Below are 17,107 nucleotides of genomic sequence, written 5' to 3' on the forward strand. Positions count from 1 at the left end.
ACAAGGGCGCTGTGTCCAAAACATGATTGTGGTACACATTCCTTCTTTCTGGTATATCACTTTGACTGATCCTTTTATGGTGCCGTCGTTATACACACTGTAAAAACGTGAATGCCTATTTTTATTAAACAAAAGAAGGGGCGAGATGGCACAGCGCAGTTCTCCGCCAGACCTGCAGGTGGCAGTAGTGCAGACGTGCGGCAGTGACGTCACCACAGCGAGCCGTTGAACAGCATTGGCGGAAATTTTTGAAATCGAGCAGAACCGCCTGCGATCAACAAAAGAGTGAAAATACCGTCGTGAAGTGAATAAACCTCATATAAATACATCTGACTACAGTTTATGTTAACCGAGGGGATCGTTCTTCAACTGAGGTAAGTTAACGTTATATGTCACGAGTAAATGCTTGATGTCTTTATTTACCTCTTTACTTTCTTGACTATAACGTCAGATTAATTGTGTAACGTTAGTGTGTGACGGATCAACAAAATGAAATATTAGAGAAATGTTTTTTAACCTTACCGTCGTATTTGACGTGAAAGGAAACCCCAGCCACACACACACGTATATAAAACTGACATATTAACACACAGATGCTACACGTCGCTTAGCATAAACGTGTTTTAGCATTGTTTTGCAGGCAGTTTATCTAAACCATCTCTTTTATTGGTTGTCAGCAGAAGCACCTTTACTAACTGTTAACGTTACCAGTCAGTTGTCTGGACACACGTGATCGTTCTCTATTACAAGATTAATGTTATTCTTTCTGATACAATGTCAGAAATAAAGTCGTCAAATCACCTACAAAGGTCCACATAACTCATCCTTCAGACTGCTTTATGAGGTACATTGTGGGATGCCTTTTAAAGCATACAGAACTGAAGTATGGTACATTTTCATTCATTGAACAAAATAAACATCTTGAAAAACTTGAATTGGGTCGTTTTTGTCCATTCTTTTATCAGGCACTTATTAACGTAGCGTAAAAAGTCTTCAGTTTTGTTTTTATTTTGCGTTTTAAATTTTTAACCAATTATAAATGGTTGCTGAATTATTTACAATTTGTGTGTATTATTGATTGATATCTATAATCATGTTCTTTAATAGTTCAACACTAATGTTTTGCAACATCTTTTCTGATCTGTCTGGTGTGTGTGTGTGTGTTCAAAAGGTCAAGATGAGCCGGAGACCCAGCAGCAGATATTCAGACATGCCCATGCGTGTGACGGACAGCAGGATGAGTCTGATCAATGCCACACCTCAAAAGTACGATACCTTTGAAAGTAAATCATGGTACTTGTGTTCTGTGGCCATGTCTAACATCTTCACTTGAATTTCAATACAGTAAGGACAATGTCTTTGGCAAGCTGAACATACCTAAACCTCAGTCCAGCACGTCCGAGAGGCGAACAAGCTTTTTTGGAAAGTGAGTGTGGAAACGCATGTCAAGTTCAGTTTGGTGATCGTTTCGTATCAAAACAAAGTACATTCATCTGTGTTGTGTAACACAACAGTGTTTCCTTGTCTCTTGATCTTTCCACAGAGGCATCGGGGCAGGCGGCCAGAGGACCAGCATGTTTGGGGCATATGGGGGTCCAGAGAAGATGAAAGACCCCAGACCCTTACACGACAAAGCTTTTGTCCAGCAGTGTATTAAGCAGCTTTGTGAAGTATGCCTGATTTTTGTTATGTTTAAATTACTTTGGAGGTATGTTTGTTGGCTGTAGACAAGATTATAAAAGCCGAGATTGCTTGTGGTTATAGATCTATAAAGATCCATTGGTTGCTTTTCACTTAATACATTTTTTTTCTAGTTCCTGGTAGAGCGGGGCTTTCCGGGCAGCATCACAGTAAAGTCTCTCCAGTCACCATCCACTAAAGAGTTTTTAAAGATATACGAGTTCATCTACACTTTAATGGAGCCCTCTTTTCAGATGCCTACTGCTAAGGTTGAAGAGGAGATCCCGAGGATGCTCAAAGATCTGGGGTAAAAGCAAGGGGAAGCGATTTGACAAGTTTTTTTAATGAGGTCTTTCCCCGTATGAGTTCGAATAGAATCCAATACTGTGTGTGTGCTGATTTTGTAAACCAACAAAAGTTTGTCTTAATCACTTAAAGTTTGCGGTTTTGTTTCAGATACCCGTTCGCATTGTCAAAAAGCTCCATGTACTCCATCGGTGCTCCTCACACGTGGCCTCAGGCTCTCGGGGCTCTTATCTGGCTCATCGACACAGTCAAGGTAACACATATACCAATAGAACTGTTGCGGGTTACTATGTATGGCTACTTTTAATACACAATATACTGTCACCCTCTTGTCATATCAAACATTTATGACAGTATTATTTTAAAATATGTTGGCAATATTAGCTTCCGTTGAGTCGACTTCCTTTGTATTGGACTCAACATTTCTAAAACATTGCTCAAATTATCTTTTGTGTTTTGCAGACGAAAGAGTCGTACACAGGTTTTGAATGACATGAGGGTGAATGTATGATGAGGTTATACACTCAATAATAGTGGTACTGTATGATAAAACAGTTTTGTTCTTGCAGCTGTTCAGTGGTTTGAGAGAGCAGGGCCTGCTGTTCTCTGACTTCTCAGAGGAACTTTGTGATCTAGAGGAAGGGGCAGAATACAACAAGGTACCGTAGGCAGATGAAACGACTATTAACAATTTTGGCAGTTGAAAATCCATTTTGCAGGCATCACATTTTTGCAAAAGTTGTAACCTGTGCGTTACCGTTGCAGCTTTTCATTGACTACTGCTCAGACACCTACAACAAGTTCATGCAGGGAGCAGATACGTTTGATGATGAAGATGAAGACTATCTTAATAAACTAAGTAAGTCACAACCCACGTGATGATGACACGTGTACTTTATTACGTCCATTCGTAGAGCATTGTGTTAGCAGCAGAACATATACTGATACAATTGTATAGGTAAGTCACTTTGAATAGAAATGTGTGAATCTTACCTTCGTGAGGAGTATGTGTTCAGTGATGTTCATCTGCGTGTCGTCTTCTCAGGGAGACTGTATAATGTGGATGAGGTGGTATTACAGTCTCAGCAAGAGAAACATGGGATGCTCATCGAGCACATGGAGAGGCTCGAGAGAGAGAGCCAAACCGTGAGTCTTCATGCATTTCTGATTTCTATTCAACAGTGAAATGTTGTTGCTTGAGCAACTCCATTAACTCAAATCCAAACGGTACACAGTGCGATTCCCGATACTGATCTCACGCTATGATTCATTCACAATTTATTTGTACAAAGTGAGTTGAGACTAATTAAAAACGATAATTTAATGCTGCATATCTTTGTAAAATAATAATTTGTTTTATGTAAAATAACAAAACTAAACTGCAATAAAAAAATTTTTTTGAAATCGAATAAACAGTGAATAGTACAAAAGTCTCTTAAAAATAAATGAACTAAGACTTTGTCTTGCTTTTGTTCATTTTTTTACATTTAAGAAATATCAGCATATCCACGCTTTCCAGGTTTGCAGTAAACAGCGGCCGCTTGCTGTTCAAAACATGTATTGCGATTCAAATAACATCTCAGCCGAATTTTTGCATATTATAATAGATTTTTGACCAGCTAACGGTGAATGTTACATCCTCAACCTGTTCCACGTCAGGGCCCTGTTTGAGCATACACAAGAAAACACGCTGTTGGAATTAAAATGGCTGTAACTCGTGAAATCTTTGGAATAAAGACCCACGGTTGGTCTTGTTTGAAAGAAGAAAATTAGAAGATTAGTCCTAAAAAACTATCACACAAAAACTATTTGTAAAGGGATTTTGTTATGTTTATTATTAAAAAAAGGTTTGTTTTTCTTGAAAAAAAAGACAATAAAAAAAATTACGGATCAGAAAACTAAATTTCATAAGTCAAAGTCCCAAGGGTCAACAAGTGTTGGTCATGATACATAACACTTTGAGGGGTCTAAGTTTTTTAGCCGCCATACCACCAAAATCCCATAGGTGACTTTGGGGGCCCATAAGCTTCCATTGGTTTTAACACTTGAACAAAAATTTGACAACAAAGGACATTGAGATGCTTTTTTTTACTCTTCCAATTAACAGACACAATTAAAAACTACAAAAGCACAGAAACAACATAAACACAATACATTTGTCTGAAACTATACTTTTGATGCACACTAATTTATGAATCAATTATCATTTATGTATCAATTTCTCTTCCTAAATAGATTGTTCTTCTAAACACTGATCCAATGTGTATTCTAGATTATTTAGCTTTTTCAACAGTATAATGTTTGTAATGATAACATGCACAGTATTGAGGTAAATGTAGGTGTTCCGTAGGATGTATTTATTTGTGATACACACTCTTGTCCTTTATGCATCAATTACACTTCCTACATACTATATTTGATAAAACAATGAATGAACATGTATTTTAGAGTCTCCGACCTTTCCGACGATATATAGTTTCAGAATTTTCACAAAAATATGTAAGCAAACGTGGGTGTTCCGTATACGGAACGGTGACAAGTGAAAGGACATTAAAAAAAAATCTAAGCACATTCTTCATAAAAAAGAAACAATTACTTTTCCTAAATAAATTATTTGAAAAAACACTATAGAAACTATGTACTCTAGAGTCTTAGAGCTTTCCAATTATATATAGTTCGTCATGATTAGATTAGAAGTTAAATGCACAATATTGAAGCAAAGTCAGGTGTTCCTAGCTGATGTATATGATCATAATAACTCTAGCTCTGTGTGTGTTGTGAAAGGACCGTTTGGTAGGAAAGAGGACCGAGAAGCTTCGATTACAGGCTGATCTGCAGAAGCTGCAGAATTACCGCTGTACTCTAGAGGCTCACAAAGCCGGATTGGAGAAAAAAGCTACAGGACTTGCTGAGGAGCTTGAGGCCGCTGGTGAGATTCACCTTCATTATAAACGTGTTATACAGTAGGCACGTATGACACTGTCCAAAAGGTGCCAATCTCTGTTCTCTTTACAGAGGTGCAGTTGGACGGTCTAAAGCAGGAGAGGACGAGACTGCAGCACATCCTGGAGAATCAGAAGTTCACTCCTGCTGATATTGAGCGCATTAACCGAGAGAGGAATGAACTGCAGCAGACCGTTCACAGTCTAAACCATAGCCTAGAGGAGGCGGAGCAGCTGGTGTGGAACGAGGAGGTCAACTTATCCAAAACAAAAGAGAAGGTCTGGATTTGACATCAATTCAGTATCTCAAAGACGCTTTTCTGATTACCATTGTTAAATCTGGATTTTTATACATTGTTTGACATTTTGTTTCAGGCAGAATTGAAGGTCACTGAATATAATAAACTGGGTCGTAAGCTGAAGCTCATCCCTCAGTCAGCGGAGAACGCCTGCGGTCATGACTTTGAGATTAGAACAGACTATAGTGCCACCTCCATCTCGCAGTACAAGACACAGATACAGGTACAGACAGTGCAACCGTCCATAACCATGAAGACTATTAAAGGGATAGTTCATAGATCATTTACTTATCCTCTTGTCATTTCAAACCTAGAACATTTCTTGACTTTCTTCTGCAGAACACAAAAGAAGATATTTTGAAGAATTAGGGTAACCGAGCAGCACTGGAACCCATTCACTTCTATTGTATGGACACAAAACCAATGCAAGTGAATGGGAGACAGTTCACAACATTCTTCGAAATATCTTCTTTTGTGTTCTGCAGAAGAAAGAAAGTCAAACAGGTTTGATGACAGAATTAAATTATGTCAGAGTTGTTCTTTTTGGGTGAACTATCACTTTAATACAGGCTTTATTCATTCATTTACCTCGTCTGCAGAATCCTCTGAAGAACATGTTGGTTGACGTGGAGGATGAGTGCAGCAGACTCACTAATGTGAGGCTGAGTTTGGAAGAGGCTGTTGAACAGGTGTGTTCCAAGTTATTCTACATCTTTTCAATCAGAAATGAGCTTACATTCCAAACATGAGTTAATAAAAATGGAAATGTTATTTTACAAAGACCTAGAAACATTCTACAATGCTAAAAGCAAAACTTTCAGCATTTTTGAAATTCTCCATCTGTTAACAGGTGAAGTCCAACATCTTTGATAAGGAGAATGACATCAAACAGCTCAAGGAACAGATCCGCAGGGTCGACCTGCAGCTGGAACACGAGATGCAGGTAACATTCAGCATCATGCGATATTCGTATTAAATTGACAGGATTTTCAAATGTATGTGATTTCTAAAGAGCGTTTTTTAAGGTGTACATGTGGTGTTGTGTGTAGGAAATGGCCCAGGAGGACGAGAAGTGGGCAGCTGAGGTGGATTCTGCTGAAACTCACAAGAAGCGTCTGGAGGTGAAAGTAATGCAGGGATGTGAGCAGGCCGACGAGGAACTCAAAGCTGCACAAAAACAGTGAGCATATCTCCCGTCATCCGTCTGCTTCATTTCCACTTCATTCTTCTCAATACACATCTGAAATCTCCATCAGGTATCACCTCGTCGTGCAGGAGACCAATGAAGAGAACCGCATGGTCTTCAAAAATCTGACAGACGTCTTCACCTCCGCAGTTAACCACCTGTGTTCTGTTGAAGTATGAGATGGTTTTACATACATTTTACATGTTTGTATATTTGTTTCCCATGTTTGTAAAGCATTTACGTTTTTCTCTTGTAGAAGCACTGCAACGAGCAGCTAAAAAGGTTCGATAAGATGAAGGACGTTACCCGAGAGGATGAGGCTGACCTGGAACAGCTGACTGATCTAGTGGAAAACTTCATGAAGAAAGCCAACAGCTTTTAAAGCCTGACTCGTATGATTTGTAAATATTTTTTTGTCGAACTATTTCTGGCATTATGGGAAACGGAAAGATTTAGCTGTAGAGAAACATTCTTTCTATTTATCCTGTATTTACACGTTTGTTTACAAAAATAAATTTGTTTTGAAATATAGGTGGATTTGCTTGTTTGTTTACATTTCATACATTACTAGTTTACATATATTGGTGGTTAGGTTTTACTCGGCCCGAATAAAATAATTGTTTAAATGTCATTGTTTTTATGAACAAACTGACAGGCTTTTGTACAACTCGAATTGATATACAAAACTGCCACATTCGACAAATAGTATATTGTCTTTTTTTATCACCACATGTTGCTTTAAATATGTTTATAATTACTGTGAATACCATATCATAGTTTTTTATTTGAATTGTATATAATTTATGAAACTGTAAGGTCAGTACTTTTTATACCATTTTGTGTTTTGCTTTTTACAAGACATTTTAAACTTTAACCTTTAAATAAAATTGTCTTTTTAAAAAAACTGTTTTTTGAGAGAGGAAGCATTTTAGGCCCAGTTTCACAGACAAGACTTAAGAGGCTCAAAATGAATGTGTGACCGGTCTTAACTCAATATAACTTGTCCAGACACATCTAAAAATATATAATTGCCATTGTTTTGTCTAAAGAGGTAAATCAGTAATGTATTCTTGTAAGGCATTGTCATAAAAGCGACATAAGTATCTTAAATCAGCGAAAGGTTGACGGTCGAAGGCGGAACTGTAACGAAGAGCTCCGTGTTTCCGACGGAAGAGTGACGGGACGGACACAGTGGAACATCATGGTGGGAGATTTGACTTGTTTTGTGTAGAAAAACTGGAGGCAACTTTGAACATCAGCACTCAGCTTCACGATGGAGACCGATAAAGACATCCAGACAATCCAAAGAGGATTTCACTGTCACATCTGTGATGTAAACATACCCAACAGTGAGTTTAAAACGCGACGAACTACAAACATACGCGTTGACGCACACACGTTTCAGTCGAAAGGGCTTCGCCACGATACAGCTATGATGTATTAAGGTCATGTAGCATAGAAATAACATGACGTGAAAATACTAATGATAGTATTGCAAAATGGAACATTGTAAAATGCAAATGGATTTGTTTCTATGAATAAAGGACAATTGGTACACAATTAGGTTATGTATGTATGTATGTATGCTATCTGCAATCATCACTGTACAAAAACTTCTTGAGATGTTCCACGAAGAATTGCTCTGAAATCACTTCTGCATGTTCACCTTCGTTTTAGAACCGAGTCTGGAGGATCATGTCAAGGGCAAGAAGCACCAGCATCTTGTGCGGCTCAGATCTCAGAGGAAAGCTCAGGAGGAAAACAGTGTGTTTGTGAGCGGATTTAAACCAGACACGTCTCAGACTGATCTGACAGAGTATTTCACACAGTTTGGACTGGTGACAGATGTGATCATGGACAAGCAGAAGGTTCGGATGCAGACTATCTACGGCTAACTGAAATATTTGTCCATTTTTAGGAGACTTCTAAAAAAACAGCCATCAGGACGATTTGCAATGTTTCTGAATATTCTGAATGTCACTATTAAATTTTATAATGACCCCAAAATCAAACGTTGTTCACCTCTAACGTACTTTATCATGTCTGTCATACACATTTGCTATTGTTTTGAACAATCGAACTTAAAATATTGACATCATTTTCTTCTTTTAAAGGGACTTCCAAAAGTGCTGTAAGCGACTTTATTCTAATAAATGTATAGTTTCTAATCTATCGGTAACAAAAAGCAAATCTATGTTGAGATTTATCTGTGTCCCAGTGCTGTACTTAGGGGTGGTGTTAATAAGAGATGTTGTTGTTTTTTGTAGGGTGTGTATGCAATCGTTGAGTTCTCCAAGCCGGAGGATGCTCAGACAGTTCTGGCACAGCTTCAGCATCAGTTCAGTGGACTCAAGCTCCGCGTGAAGCCCAGAGAGAAGAAAGATTTCAAACTGGCCAGCAGAGGGAAACAAGACTCCAAACATCAGATCAGCCTGGACAAACTCAACTTCGAGCTCTGCAAGGCTACATCTGTAAGAGACACCGCATCAACATACGTACCCATAAAAGCAGTTTGGAGGCTTAAATGAATACCTGCGTTTTGTTTACAGGTCAATGAGCAGTTTCAGGCGGTGATGGAGAGTTTCGAGCTGAAGGAGAACGAGAAGAAAGTGAGAGATCTTCTGGTTCAGCTGCTACAGGAAGTCTTCACCGAATTCTTTCCAGGTCTGTCAGTAAATACAAGATGAACCAGATATCTACAGAGATCGATTTAAAACTTGATTTTTATATATCACTAAATGAACGTATACAACCAGAATTATGGAAAAGTCGGGACGCTTTTTTGAGACCTGTAGCAGGCCTTACATTTTAAATGAGCTACTTTAGTTGATAAAAGTGTACAATTTCTCATTTTAAACATTTGTTATGTTTTCTATGTTCTATTGTGAAGCAAATATTGGCTCATGTGATTTGAAATTCCTTTAGTTTTCATTTTATTCAAATTTAAAAAACGTCCCAACTTTTCGGGAATTTGCAGTGTAGAAGGAAATATTTTCAAAAGCAGGTTCAAAACAATGGTCTTGATCTTCATTTCTGTTTGTGATGTTTTGCAGATTGTCTTATCGTGCCGTTCGGCTCCTCTGTGAACACATTTGGAATTCACTCCTGTGACCTCGATCTGTTTCTGGACCTTGAGAACACCAAAGTCTTTCAAGCTCAGGCGAAGTCATCCGATCAGGTGTGTTAGCAGTCAACCGGTGACCTCAAAGAATCAAAGTATTCATGTCGGAATTCTAACTTCACTTTTGCTGATGTTTTCCAGCCGGCAGGAGATAATCCGTCTGAGGACGGCCGCTCCGAGGACTCCATTCTGTCCGACATAGATCTGTCCACAGCCACTCGTGTGGAAATTTTGGACCTGGTAGCCACCATTTTGAGGAAGTGCGTTCCAGGTGTGCACAAAGTACAGACGCTGGCCTCAGCTCGACTTCCCGTCGTCAAGTTCAGTCATCGAGAGCTCAACCTTCAAGGAGACATAACCCTCAACAACAGGTTGAAACCAGTTGCTTTTTTACATTATTTGAAATCCCATGCAATCTTAAACTTCTCTGTTTCTGCTCCAGATTGGCAGTGAGAAACACTCGATTTCTGCAGTTGTGTTCTGGCATCGACTCCAGGCTGCGTCCTCTAGTGTACACCGTCCGGTTATGGGCCAAACAGAAACAGTTAGCAGGTGAATTAGTTGTGTATTGTTGCTTATTGTGGACACATTCTGTGTAATGAACATAACTCATTTTACATTCATGATTCATTCACAAGAAATTGAATGAAATGAAGGAGGCAAACACAAATCGTGTTTGTGGGAAATGTCATTTTGACATCATTTGACTTTAACTCCTTGTAAAGAGAAGTATGCAAAGTGACCTGCAAAATGGTTTCTAGCAGATATGATCAAATAAAAGCTAAAATGATGGACTTCAGCTCTAAGGTTTCAATCTAAACATATAGTAATGAGTTACATTTCTTTAAATGACAGTAGGTCACTGTAGCTGAACATTTCATAATTCATTTAATTCAAATATTTTTGTTTGAAATGTCACAGGAAACTCATCCGGCCCCGGACCATTGTTGAACAATTACGCTCTTACCCTGCTGGTGATCTTCTACCTCCAGAATCGAGATCCTCCTGTTCTGCCGTCTGTGAATAAACTCAAGAGCATGGCCTGTGCGTATAGAACTACGGGTTATTTTATCAGTATCTTTTATTTTAGTAAAATTAATAAAGCACCAGGCTGTTTTATGGGTCTCTGGATGCTTGTTTTCGACTTGCTGACACTTGCTGGTGTGATGCAAACACAAAGGGTTAATCTTACAGACACTATTGTAGAAATACTTTGTCCATATGTGTATTGTCCAACACAAACGTTACTGAAAATAAAGCAGCGTTCAGCTGGTCGTGTGATGTCAACACGGCAGACCCATGCTGTTGCTCCCCTTATGTAGAATAATGCAGAATTTCAAGGCCACTGATATGAATATAGTATATTTCCCACTGTGCCTTTAATTCACAGAGGTAATACTGCTGACATCAAACAAGGAAGCATGTTTTAATAAAGGGAATCAATAAACTGAACATTAAATGTGTGTTCCAAGTATTAACAGTTGTTCTTGTTTGTGCAGGTGAGGAAGAGAAGTGTGTTATTGAGGGATGGGACTGTACTTTCCCAAGTCAACCTATTAGTGTTCCACCCAGCAAAAATACAGAAGACCTGTGTAAGAACCACCACACATATTCTCTGTTCTTTTCAGATGACTTAAGTGATATGTTTCCTTCTTAAACCCTGGTGAGCGGCTTTCCTAGAGGGCATCATAGCTGCTCTTCCAACACAACTGGCACATTTTTGTACAAAATGTATTTTGTGTGCTGTTTTTTGGAGGACTTTCTACAGGGTTGACCTTTTTTGACATTTACTCACCCTTCTGTCATTGACATGACAAAAGAAGATATTTAGAACATTCTTTATTTTTAATCGAGCTAAATTAAACCTCATTGATTATTGTATTAAAATCTAAATATCTTCTGTTGTATTCCACAGAATAGTCAACCTTTGAATGACAAGAGGATGAAAAAATAAGGACAGAAGTTTAATTTTTGGGTGTTTAGTCTCTTCAACATTAAAAAACTTGACACTATGCCTTGAACTAAAAAGTTTTTTCCATTGCTGTTACGATTGGACCATTGATACAGAGTTATTATTCTTTTCCCTCAGGCACGCTGCTTTTCAGTTTCTTCACCTTCTACTCCGAGTTTGATTTCTCTGCTTCAGTGTTGTCTCTGAGAGACGGTCGAGCCCTTCCTATAACTGACTTCCTCCACAGAGACGAGGAAGAAGCATCTAGTCCCAAGCCGAAGCGTTCCTCTGCCCCTAAACTGGGTCCTGTGAACATCCTGGATCCTTTTGAGCTCACTCACAACGTGGCCGGAAACCTCAATGAGCGAACGCAAATGAACTTTAAGAAAGAATGCTGTGAGGCCGAGAAATACTGCCGCAGTTTACAGTACCAGCGCAAATCAGCCAAAGGCAAATCATGGGGTCTTGTGCGTCTGTTCGCACCGCCGAGTGAAGCCAGACCTCGTTCACACGCCGGGACTGAGAAGATCATGGAGGTCAGCATCCCGTTCAAGGCAGATGTTTTGCCGGGACCCTTATGTTCCCAGCTGGCAGTGGCAGGGGCGGCTTTTAGAGGTCTCTGGTTTGCAAAGGTTTGCTCCGCCGTGTACACGGTGTTTAACGATATTTTAAAATGCTCACCCTCAGAGCCGAGTCAAGATACCGTCACGGTTCAAAGTCAAGAAAAAGATGGAAATGAAACCGAGGTGAATAATAACCAAAGCATGCAAGATATTGATCCTCAAACCACAGGGCAATCGGGTAAGAAGAGACCTCTCACAACAGATGACGGTCCATCCACGTCCACCTGTACACAAGTTAAAAGACAGAGACTGGATTCTGATGTGGAGCACCCGGAGCCGGTCCACTGGAGCTGGACACAAAGGCATCACGTTTGGGCGGGCAGACGGAAGGTCCGGAGGGATCTTTTGAAGACGAGCGATGAGACCTCCAAACCTGAAGGGGGCTGCGTTGACATCGAGAGCAGGGTGACTCAGAGAATCGTGGAGAATGAGCAGGAAGTGCAGGGTTTGCTGGAATTTAAGGTGGATGCAGAAGTTGTGGGCGGTAGTGAAAATACCAAAGTTCACCTGCGGTTTAAGCCCAGCCAGGATAAAGCAGGGCTCTTTCAAGACTTCTTCCATTTTTTAGAGTCCTTCCTACCCAAGATGACTGAAACCCTTTTAGGGAAGACATAGAGTGTTATGGAGGTGTCATGAATATTTTTTTCATAAGTATACGTAGTTGAATTATCTGTGTTGATTTACATTTTCAAGTAGGTATGACAAACAAAACGAGTAGTTTTTTTGAGTTTGGAAAACGTTTTGATGCTTATTTTCCGAGATGTGTGGTTAGTTTGAATTTCTTTCTTTTTCACCTCTACAATGTTAATATAAGAAACATGAACCACATTAAAATGAAATTCTGAAATACAACCGAGATTTGTTGTAGATGTTTAGTTTATTTTAAGTAGATGAAGTAGCCAAAAACGAAGATTCTTCTGCAGAACACAACAGAAGTATTGAAGAATAGCATTCACCCCGTGTATAAAGACAAAACATTTCTCAAAATATCTTCTTTTGTGGTCCACAGAAGACAGAGCCACAAACAGATTTTGAATGACGTGAAGCTGAATAAGAAAATTGGGATCACGTACATATCGTCCTATAATAATTGTGATCAATAATCTTTTGTGATATTTGTGGACCTAAATTTCCACGCTTAACGCGGATTCTTGTTAAATAAATGATAACAGTTTATATCTTTCCCTGTAGGTCTCTAACTGTATATTTTACTCTAACTGTATATATATATCTTTTTTTAAGCTTAGGCCTATAGTGTATAATATTGTTAAGAACGTAGTATTGTGAGATTTAAATGCAAGTCACAATAAAACTTATGGTGAAAGGACTGGCCTATAATCTCTGTGTGAAACTTCACATTTGATGATATTTCGTTTAAATAATCATTTCTTATATTTGTTATGGCAGTTATGTACATTGGGGATATCTTAAAGATTTAGTTTTTAAGGTTGTAACTGAGATTCTCTACGCACAATAAGGCATTAAAGGTTCCCTGAGGGTGTCTATAATATTTCCAACATGATTTGAGTTCCGGGCATCACTCTCCATCAGTCGGGTGTTTCTGTGGTGGATTTCCTGCGAGTACTGTGGACTGGGAATGTTATAAAGGCGTGCGCTTCGATGAATGACTGTAATACACAATAAGGCACAATGCTTCATTACAGCAGCACGCTCACAAATGAACATCAGCCGTCCTGTCTTATGTCAAGTACTCAGCATTGACAGATACAGACAAGAGTAAATTACCATGTAAGACTTGAGTTATAATTACAAACGTTAAGAGGAAATTTCAGAGTTCTTATTGAAATCTTTGGGAGAAATGCAGTGATGAAGACCTGCAGAAAGATTATTGAAGTTATAGAAGAATGTGTCATTCAGTGATCATATATATATATATTATATTATATTTAGGTCTCTTGGTATTATAGCAATTCATTCTCTTGTATTTTTCCTACTTTTGAGCGATTGCTAGTCAAAGGAATTTGTGATTTAAGTATATGAATCACTTAAAAAGGTTCCTGGAAGGTGTATCATCTCTGGTCTGGTTTAATTCGATTTGGTTGGGTTCTGGCATTTCCCGTCTCTATCTGAGAGAACTGGAGCAGATTATGACACCATCTTGTGCATTTAAAGATTTGCATGATCAGGCACATTAACATCAATTCATCAAAAGGGGAAAATACTTTATAAATATATTTTTTTACTTTGAGAAGTTATGCATCAAACAAACAATTCTCATTATTTGTCCATTCATTAGAGTCCGATGGTTGGGTCATTCTCACGAAAGCACTGAAACATGGCAGTGAAGATTCAAATTATCATTTAGTTACACAAAAAAGATGATCATGAACATAATTATTGTGTTTATAACATTGTCTTTGCACAACACTTATCACCTTCGGTCACCCCACCACCTGCGCTTCAGGATGTTTCGAGTTTTTAGAAAGCAATTCTAAATTACACAAAAAGACAAGATTTCAAATAATTTTTATTTTAAATAAGGTCAAAAACTATAATATTACAGAACAAAATAAGACATTTACAAAAACAAATGGGGAAAACTATTCAATATATATCCTTGTATCCTATAATTTTTTAAAGGATTTTATTTACGGTGAACGACAAACACCATTGAAACAGTTTGTCTGTCTTCTACACATCCATAACCGTCTGGTTTGGCTACATCAGAAGACTACAGAGGACGGTTTGGACTGCTGAGAAGAACATTGGTCTTCCTGCCCGCCCTCCAAGAACTGCAAACATCCAAGCCATCATCTCTTTGAACTGTTGCCGTCTGGTGGGCACAACGGAGAATTGAGATCCAAAACCACCAGACACAAAAACACTTTCTTCCCTCAGACGATCGACCTCACCGTACAATTAATAACGTTGTGCTACAATAACCAGGTTCAATACTAAATACCGTATATCCACCTGATAATAAAGACGTTTGTTTCTTTGTCTGCTGTATACAGCACATGTTTTATACATACAATAGTTTAATTTTGTGTGTGAATAAAAACTATTCTAAAATAAAACAATTGGATGTTCTCACGATGTTCTCAAATAACAAAAAACATTGACAAAATATTAATGTAGCCCTATAATAACAATGAAGAAATAGTGGAAAAGAGAAGCGTCCATATTTTCATCCTCCGTAACATGTAAAGGACTATTTACACACACAAAGATATTTACATTAAAGGTTTTATGTGAAGAAACACATCTGCCATTTTTTCTAGTTAAAAGCTTATTAATATGACTTTATTCATTCTCATGTCTTATTATGAATGCTTTTTTGATCAAAACACCCTTTGGGATTGACAGTTTTAATGGTTACAGTAATGAGACTTTTAAAGGCTAAACATGGTTTTATGTAAATAAATTGTGTTAAACTGTCTTTTAAGTTTTTGAAATGCCTTGTTTTTAGTGAATTACAAGGAAATGTGTTGATGCGAGTGTTACTGAGCACTTACTGCTTGACTTCATGAAACCAAGATTTTGTGAGAATCGCTCAGTTACAGATGGAAGTGACACTGTACAATATATAGTTCATATTATTAATCAATAGATTTCACAACTTCTCACAAAAATCTCCGTACAAAACCTCAACAGCTCTAGAGATGGAAAGGTACAGTCAGCAAAAAACATCAAATAAGCTTTCAGTCAACTTTCTCTGAAACAAAGTGACGTCACACTCGGTGCAACAGGAGCCAAATGGATAAAGATGATGACGACATTTCCAGCTCATAATTATTTCACAGTTTATTGACTCGAGACACAAAAGACACGTTTAAGCCCTTCATGTTTAATGACACATCACGTGATTCATTAAAGAATCCTCATTGAACAAGAAAGAGTAACGTGTTCTTGTAGCCTCAGGTCCACTCTCGTGGGAAATCACTGTGGGATATTACATATAAGGAAAGGCACTATATTATTTATGCTAGTATGTATTAAATAAGTACACTTACTTGTTTGAAATTGTTGTTTGATTCCCAGGGGAGATTGGAGATATGTCAATGAAACATGTGAGTGTTTTTCACTGAGAAACATGTGAGACGTAGTTCATACTTCAACCTTCAATGAACAAAACAAGAGCACAAATGTCATAGCAAGCTATTTTAAGTTTAGACAGCTCTAACATTAGTTTTAGTCTAGGACTGGTCTTAGGCCATGTCTGGGAAACCACCCCAATATTTTAAACTTAGAAATTGAATAAAGCCGAAAGCATTATCATTTATTCAATCCGAAAACATCAATTTGTTTGGTTGGTGGGCTTTTTTCTGATGTTTTATTCTATAAAATGTATAATTTTCATAATATGCCACAACTCTGTGGACCCCCTGGATCTATCTTGGGCCCCCGGTTTGAGAACCACAGGTCTGAGCAACACAATCTAATTCTGTGCAAATCTAGTGAGTGAAATTACTAATATAACATCAAAGGACTTTAGAGTTGAGGTCAAATAAAGTAAAAAAACACATGCCAGGGTTAAAATGCTCATATACTTTATATGTGACATATTTGACCTTTACATATAAAAAACCCTTGAAATATTTAAAGTGAAAATGGCCTGTTTCTCTCTGAAGTCTTTTTTTTCTAAATGGACATTTTCACCATCAGTATTTATTTGTCTCTCTCGGATCATCGAATGGTTCTCGTCTCTCTGCGCTGAATGAGTTCATGGAAACACACTGAAGCGCTTCTGCAGCACTCTGCTCACATCAGAGATGCAATAACACGCATGACAAGTCTGATAACAATCCCATGAATCCCTCTGACTCCTGTGACGTCACCTCTGAGACAGGACGACAGCCATAAACGCCGGAAGTTTGCAGAATTTTGTGAGTGTAAACGGAAGGTCATTCGGTAGCGAAATATAAAATAATTGTACCCTTGCAGGTTCATAAATGCCTTTTTTCAGTTTTGACGTCTGATGGGTGGCAGTGAACATCTCTCAGCGTCTGTTAGATGTGTCTTGCCTGTTATGACTTCT

The 17,107-nt window shown here is 38.3% G+C and overlaps 2 protein-coding genes across 3 annotated transcripts; both read left to right on the forward strand.

Moving 5' to 3' along the window:
- Positions 1-145: 145 nt before the first annotated feature.
- ndc80 (NDC80 kinetochore complex component) lies at positions 146-7,310 on the forward strand. 2 transcript variants are annotated; one of them, XM_079475813.1, is made up of 18 exons: positions 215-374; positions 1,172-1,266; positions 1,346-1,426; positions 1,544-1,670; positions 1,815-1,850; positions 1,935-1,987; positions 2,137-2,239; positions 2,556-2,645; positions 2,752-2,845; positions 3,032-3,132; positions 4,771-4,915; positions 5,002-5,207; positions 5,304-5,450; positions 5,827-5,916; positions 6,078-6,170; positions 6,277-6,407; positions 6,484-6,586; positions 6,670-7,310. In XM_079475813.1, exons 2-18 carry the CDS (start codon positions 1,178-1,180, stop codon positions 6,793-6,795), a joined length of 1,815 nt encoding a protein of 604 aa, XP_079331939.1. In that variant the 5' UTR covers positions 215-374; positions 1,172-1,177; the 3' UTR covers positions 6,796-7,310. The 2 variants fall into 2 exon arrangements, with proteins under 2 accessions (XP_079331938.1, XP_079331939.1); XM_079475812.1 differs by having other exon boundaries at positions 146-374; positions 1,815-1,987.
- A 218-nt stretch (positions 7,311-7,528) lies between these two features.
- tut1 (terminal uridylyl transferase 1, U6 snRNA-specific) lies at positions 7,529-13,476 on the forward strand. The gene is made up of 10 exons (XM_079475808.1): positions 7,529-7,762; positions 8,091-8,281; positions 8,681-8,884; positions 8,963-9,077; positions 9,467-9,591; positions 9,676-9,905; positions 9,977-10,086; positions 10,456-10,578; positions 11,034-11,126; positions 11,624-13,476. Exons 1-10 carry the CDS (start codon positions 7,687-7,689, stop codon positions 12,721-12,723), a joined length of 2,367 nt encoding a protein of 788 aa, XP_079331934.1. The 5' UTR covers positions 7,529-7,686; the 3' UTR covers positions 12,724-13,476.
- The last annotated feature ends 3,631 nt before the right edge of the window (positions 13,477-17,107 follow it).

This window comes from Barbatula barbatula (assembly GCF_947034865.1).
Source record: "Barbatula barbatula genome assembly, chromosome: 16".
Lineage (NCBI taxonomy): Eukaryota > Metazoa > Chordata > Actinopteri > Cypriniformes > Nemacheilidae > Barbatula > Barbatula barbatula.